This window comes from Colobus angolensis, unplaced genomic scaffold (genome assembly GCF_000951035.1).
Source record: "Colobus angolensis palliatus isolate OR3802 unplaced genomic scaffold, Cang.pa_1.0 Scaffold59, whole genome shotgun sequence".
Taxonomy (NCBI): Eukaryota; Metazoa; Chordata; class Mammalia; order Primates; family Cercopithecidae; genus Colobus; species Colobus angolensis.
The window spans coordinates 10,604,028-10,611,001 of record NW_012119487.1 but is presented as its reverse complement, the minus strand read 5'-3'; the positions used below and the strand labels follow the sequence as shown (position 1 = coordinate 10,611,001).

At 65.2% G+C, this 6,974-nt stretch overlaps 1 protein-coding gene across 1 annotated transcript; it reads right to left on the bottom strand.

Moving 5' to 3' along the window:
* Positions 1-1,378: 1,378 nt before the first annotated feature.
* On the bottom strand, positions 1,379-6,974 carry RHOT2 (ras homolog family member T2; the record flags this gene model as incomplete). The annotated part of the gene is made up of 18 exons (XM_011962480.1): positions 1,379-2,059; positions 2,353-2,555; positions 2,657-2,776; positions 2,913-2,990; positions 3,096-3,226; positions 3,298-3,398; positions 3,475-3,617; positions 3,689-3,773; positions 4,176-4,296; positions 4,379-4,487; positions 4,606-4,704; positions 4,822-4,923; positions 5,034-5,142; positions 5,217-5,269; positions 5,733-5,786; positions 6,614-6,657; positions 6,739-6,820; positions 6,897-6,974. Coding segments are annotated over 18 exons (1,839 nt in total), but the record flags the coding sequence as incomplete, so codon positions are not given.

The following is a 6,974-nucleotide window of genomic DNA, read 5'->3' as shown; positions in this document are numbered from 1 at the left end:
ATCCCCACTCCGCCCTGCCCCACCTAGCACGGCCCTGCATAGCCTCTACAGCCACCTTAGGGTGAGGAAGACCCTGCTGCAGCCGCCTTGGCTCCGATGACCAAGCCCAGCCCACTCATCCACCCCCTGGGGTGGAGGCCCCTGACCGCTCTTGCAACTCCACGAAGGACAGCAAAACCTCCCGCCCTAAGAAGGCGCCAGGGCTGGGCACAAGGGGCATTCCGACACAGAGTGCAACCCCCAGGGGTAGGGCTGCAGTTGGGATGAGGGGACCTGCTCCTCGGAAGGTGGGCCAACCGCTCCACAATGGAGGTGACAGATAAGACACGTGTGACTGCCGGGCGCAGTGGCTCACACCTGTCATCCCAGCACTTTGGGAGGTTGAGATGGGCAGATCACAAGGTCAGGAGTTCGAGACCAGCCTGGCCAACATGGTGAAACCCAGCCTCTACTAAAAATATAAAAATTGGCTGGGCATGGTAGCATTCACCTGCAGTCTCAGGTACTCGGGAGGCTGAGGCAGGAGAATTGCTTGAACCCGGGAGGCGGAAGTTGCAGTGAGCCGAGATCGCACCACTGCACTTCAGCCTGGTGACAGAAGGAGACTCCGTCTCAAAAAAAAAAAAAAAAAAAGATACGTGTGACTATGGCAGCCCCTGCAAGAGCCACTCAGAGGGCTCCTCCTAGGGTTCCAGTGGTCCCAGAAGGCAGGCCGTGGGGTACAGCGGGCTTAAATAGCATCAGGCGGGAGGGACCTCGGGGCCAATGCCACAAGCTCTAAGGCAGGGCCCGCATGGGCCAGGACTTGGGAAGGAGCCCCACCTGCCACTCCCTAAAGGCAGACACCAGAGGTGGGGACCAGGCCTTCCAACATGTGTCTGGGTGACATGTCCTGGGAAGGCCATGCCCTGGGTCACGAGAAGCAGGTATCTGGGCTCAACTCCCAGCCCGTCCGTCCTTCTGGTCCATCCTGCCTCCCTTGGGTCAGGGCCCCAGGGTCACCCTGCTCTGTGGCAGGCGGTGACCACATCTGCTCACACGAGCCCAGGTTCTTGGCGCAGCTCAGCGAGGCCGGCAGGACGCTCTGGGGAGTGGGCAGGCAGTGCCAGGGCACACTGGACCCTCAGAAGGGGCCATCAGGAAAACATCCCAGGTACCGGTGCCCCCCAGTCCATGCCAGGCACACACCATCCTCATGCAGTGAGCTCCCACTCCCAGACCACGAGACCTCCAGGGACACTGGCTCCCAGGTCACAGCGGCCCAGAGTGGACCTTCCAGAGGCCATATGCACATGCCTGAGAGCTCAGGACAGTGACCCAGGGACGAAGGGAGGGGTGGCGTTTCCAGCCCACGTGAAGACAAAGAACACATTCTAGGTTGAATCGAGGCAAGTTGTCTTCAGAGACCGGGATCCCAGATGGAAATGACACAGTGAAGTTTAATCAGGAGCCTCTGGCCCTCTGCTGCCGTCACAGAAACAGCTCCAGACTTGAGGGGGAACACCCCCAACGCCTGCTTTTGGCCCAAAGCTCCGCCTTCCAGCCCTCCTCACACCCACTGGCCACCCAGGACCAGGAAAGGGGGGTAAAGCCCTGAGAATTCCGGGTCTGGGGTCACCGGCTCCCACACCTGTGCTCCCCAGCCCAACACACATGATGCCCAGAGGTGGGCAACCCCTGACAGTGGTGGCCAGCACTCGGGAGCTCCTGCTCAGCCACCTGCCACGGCCCACCCTGGGGGTCTGGCAGGAGCCAGGACAGTGCGTGGCAGCCTGAGGCCCTGCTGCAGCCCGAATGCCTTCAGAAACAAAAAGTCCGGGCAGAAGGGCATTCCCAGAGTGGCAGCCTGGACTGCACCCCAGCTGTGCTGCCCCTGCAGAGCCCCAGCAGTGAGCCACACCGTCAGGGGAGGGGACTTAGGTACCAGGGGCCTCACTGGCTCTTCACCAGGACCCTGTAGAGCGAGAAGCTGAGGACTGCGGCCATGGCGGCCCCGACAACCCCCAGCAGGCCCCGGAGCCAGAAGGAAGAGGGATGCAGCTCTGCGTGGACCAAATGTCTGCAAGAGAGAAGGATCATCTGCAGATGCCTCAGGCACAAGTCCCCGGCTTGCTGCTGGGCACCCTCCCATGTCCTGGACTCACAGGGCCTCAGAGCCAGGTTCCCAGACCACAGGCACAGCTGGCAGAGGCCAGGCCCTGGAGGAGCATGCCTGGACACTGGCTTCCTCTGCCACACAAACCTCCACCCCGTCCGTCACTCTGGCCCCATTTCCAGGCCTGACACCACAGCTGCCCACTGCCCAGATGACAGACGCTGCTAGTCCCCAGGGCTGTGCTGCCGGGTACCCACGGGAAGGCGGCCATGGTGGCAAGCTGGGTGAAGATGGCAGTGCTGGGCTCGGCTGGACCAGCACAGGAGAACGGCACGGGAGCTGGCAGCCGGTGCTTGCGGCAAAACTCGGCTGGCGATGGGCCAACAGGCACAACCCCTTCGGGCAGGTCAGCCTTGGAGGAGACGAAGAGGCAGGGGGTCTGCCCGTCCATGTAATGGTGCTGTGGGCAGAGAGCAGTATGAGGTACAGTCTGGGGTGGCCGAGGCACCACTGGGGGGACAGACCCTGCCCCGTGGCCACATGGCCCCCGCAGGGCCCCACCTTGTAGACGCTGGCACAATGTGCAAAGGACTCTGGGTCACTGCCATCAAACATCAAGCAGGCAACATCACAGGTGGCGTCCAGCGATGCGGCCAGATCATCTGTGCCCACCTCACATAGCTGGGACAGACAATGGCCTTAGGGAGGGTCCCTGGGGCTCAGTCCCCCTAGGGCTGTGCTGGGCCAGCTCTGCCAGGCAGGCCTGGGTATCCCTGGGTCCGCCCTCAGGCACAGGCCATGCCGCCCCAGCACTCACGATCAAGTACTTCTCCTGTCCGTTGACCTGCACCGTGTCGATGGTGTAGCCCGGAGGCTGCTCCCTCGTGTCCTGGTGCTGAGGGAGGTGAGGTCCTGACATTCGCTGGCTCCAGCGGCCCCCAGATTGCCCTGCCCCGCACCTGGAGCCTGGGGTGGGGGTGGGGGGGTCTAGGGTGCTTACCCCCAGGCCGTGGCCGAGGAAGGCCTGCAGGAAGGCAGACTTGCCCACTCCACGGGCCCCCACCACCTTGCATAGGAGGACGCTCCGCAGCGTCTGTCCCTTCTCCTGGTCCAGCCTCTTCTCACGGGTGACTGTGAGGATGGACACAGGTTAGGGCGGCTGCCAGGATGCTGGGCCCAGGCCCAGGGAGGTGGGTGCCCACCTGTGATGGCGCGAGTCTGCGAGTCCTGGTCACAGAGGGTGGGGTAGCCCAGGTAGCCCAGGTGTCCGAGGCAGCTCCGGACGTCCAGGTAGGTCACCAGGCTGGGGGTGGGCGGGAGACACAGTGTTACGGTGGGGAGTTGGCGCGGCGGGAGGGTGTGGTGTGGGCCGCGCTTACGTCCACTGGCAGAGGTATCCGTGCAGGGGCAGCCGGCCGGCCTCTGTGCGGACCGTGCGCGGGAGCTCGGGGCCCCAGGGGGCTGCCGGGAACACACTGAAGAGGCTCTGCAGCTCCATGGGCGAGAGGGCACCGTCGCGGTCCTGCAGGAGGAAGGACGCGGTGGCACGTGTGCCGGCGAGGGGCGGGGGCAGGGGCGTCGCCATGCTCTCACCTGGTCGTGCTTCTCAAACACTCTCTGCACAAACTGGTAGCCAAGGTGGTTGAGCTCAGTGCTGCAGCCGGGGGGCACGTGGAGCCTGCAGGGAGGCGACAGCCCATCCAGTTCCCAGGAGACTCTGCGTCACCACGCTCGGCACCTCTGTCACCCTGCCGGCCCCGTCTGTGCAGTCGGACCCTCCCTACAGGACCCAGAGGCTCCTGTGTGCCCCCAACCCTGCAGCTGCGATGGGGAGGAGGGTGCCTATCTGACTCCAGCACGTGGAGGCCTGGCTGAGGCCCCCAGGCCACAGCCCAAGCTGCCGACCTCAGCAGGGTGAGCAAGTCAGGCGTGCGGGATTGGCCAGGGGCCAGCCCCACCTGACTCAGAGCTCTGTGCGTGCTGAGGGCTTCAGGGCACAGCCAGGCAGGGCACTACGCCAGACGGCCTGCTGAATGAGACCCCCTCAGGGAGGGTAGGCCTCGACCCCAGTCCCACTCACGGAGGGAAGAGATAGTCGGCCGTCAGCTCCAGTGTGTCGCTGTAGCCGAAGCTCCGCAGGATGGTCCATGTGGTCTCGTGCCGGCCACGCTGGATGAAGAGCGTGTTCAGGAAGAGGAAACCTGCACCGAGACAGAGCAGGGGGAGCACCAGGCACAGCACCCTCCCCACACTCCCCAGGCACAGGTGGGCACCCGGCCTCACCATCCAGAGTCAGCCGGTCCTCCCACACGCCGCCCGCCACGTTCCTGCACACCACCGTCTTCACGTCCTCCAGGGCCTGCGGGGCCAGGGGGTGCCCGAAGCAGGATTTCTGCCTCCGAGAGAACGTTGCTGGGAGTCAGCCAGTTACCCGGAGACGGCCCGTTCCGGTCACTAACAGCAGCGGAGGTTCGAGGGGGCTGGGCACCGAGGGTGGGGCGGGGGCACACCTGGAAGGCGTTGAGCTCCTCGTCACTGAGCGCCTGGTCCAGGTCCTGATCTGAGAGCCTGAAGATGCGTGTCAGCGCCTGGGCGCACGCGGGCCTCAACTGCGGGGATGTGGGCTCAGCACCCTCAGGCGGCCCGTGCCCACCCACCACGCCACCCCACCCAGCACCCCCCAGGCCCCTGGGGAACCAGTGTATGAGGCCCCAGCCACTGCTCACCTGCTTGGCCTCAGGGTCATAGAGGGGGGCTGTGGGGTGCAGGACAGCCTTCTGGGCATAGTAGAACAGCTCTGAGATGTTCCTGAGGTTCTTGGCTGAACACTGGGAAAGTGGGAACAGACTCAGGGATGTGCACCGAGGAACCGACCGAGGACACGAGGAAGGAAGGAGGCCCTGCCCCTCGCTCAGCCCCTCAGCTGGGACCCACTGACCTCCACGCAGGTCTCAATCTCAGGAAACTGGCTCATGATGGGGAGCACGGCCTCCATGGAGCTCCCCGACCGCAGGTCTGACTTGTTGCCCACTAGGATGATGGGCACCCTGGGTTGAAGGCCCATGGTCACCAGGGGCAGGGAAGCCGGGGGTCCCAGCCCCTTCCACATCCCCCTCATTACCTGGGCCCCCGGGTGGTACCCCCATTCACCAGTGGGATCCACTTAGTTCGAATCTGAAAAGCAAAGCCTGGCTGTGAGGTGAGGCTGCCCGTGGGCACATGGCTCCCAGCTGGAGCTCGAGCCTGGCTCGGGGAGAGCAGAACGGGGAGGTCAAGGCCCACCGAGGGCCCAAGTCCCGCCCACAGGAACAAAGCTGGTGGGAGAAGGCAGGCAGCAGGTGCAGCCTCATCTGTACAACCCCAGTGGCTCCCAAACACCCCCAAGATCACTGGGGCCCAAGCCCAGGGCAGCCTCTGACAGGCCCTCTGAGGTCCCCTGGGGTTTGGAAACTGGAGAAGCAAGAGGGCTGCTGGCCTAAATGGCTCAGAATGGGGCCGTCCCACACCCTCTGGGGGGAAGTGGGATCACAGGAGAGAGCCAGGTGACTCTGTGAGAGATGGCACTGGCCACGGGTTGAGTGAGGGTCCACCAGGGGCCACCGTGTCTCTGCCACTGGGGTCTGCACTGAGAGCTCACCTTCTCAATGGTGGCCTCCTCAGAGACATCGTACACCACGCACACCACGTTTGCCTGAGGGAACAGTGACGAGGTGTGGGTGACGGGGCTGTTGGCTCACCACTGACGATCCTGGCTGCTCCACGCCATCTCAGGGCTCCAGGAGGCCCCAGATGCTCACAGGTAGCACGACTGCAACTCGGAGGCCGGGAAAGCCCAGCCTTTCCTAAAACCTGCCTCCAGCCTGGTGCTGGCAGGGCAGGCACTCCCCCGCGTCACACTGGCAGCTGCTGCTGAACCCTCAGAGAAGCCTCTTCCCAACCCACTGCCAGTGCAGGGACACCAGGCCCCAGCAGCATAGCTGTGGCTGGCAAGACCCTTAGAGCAGAGGGCTCGGGACAGACACGGCCACACCTGCAACCCTACACCATGCAAGACAGCCGCTGTCTTGGCCCCTGCCTCTCCCCTCGCTGCAGAGTGACAGGACCGCAGTGGGGGGCGCTGGCAGTAGGGGCTGCCAGGTGGCTGTGGCCTGCGCCCTCGCCGGGGATGTCCCCGGCACACGGGCTCTGGTACTAGGAGCTCCGGGTGCCCGGAGGCCGGGGCGGTGGGCTGGAGTACACAGCAGGGGGAGGTGGCGCACACAGAGCCCGCAGAAAGCGCAAACGCTGCTGCCTGCCACCTGGGCGGGAGGGAGGCACAGCCCGCGGGGAGGGGCCCTGCTATCCCCGGAGCACCACTGGACTGAGCGGTGCCGGCTCCCAGCGGGGTGCGCGGTGCGGAGGTCACAGGATGATCAGGGCCAAGGACACCTGCGCACCGCAGTCCAATCCCCCAGCCGGCGAAGCGGATTAGGCCGAGCCCGCGCCCAGCCCCTCCCTCGTCCCGCGCACCACGGGTACCTTGTGGATCTCCTCCCGCAGCTCCTCGTCCGTCTGCTCGGCTTCTAGGGGGAGGAAGAGACCCCACTGCAGACCCAGCAGGCCCGCCGGACCGCTCCGGGCCCCCGGGAGGCTACGGCCGCTACCTGAGTAGTCCACGATGTGCGTGGGCACCTTCTCCGGGGTGACGTCCGCGGGGATCGTGATCTCCTCCGCGCGGGGAGGGACCTGCAAGGGACCCGCGCGCTCACCAGGGACCCCCGGCTGGGCCCGCTCCCACCCCCGCGCCGGGCGCGCCCCTCACCTCCTCGGGGAACTCCTCGCCCACCAGGGACAGGATCAGCGACGTCTTCCCCACCTGGGCTGCGCGGGGCAGGGCGGT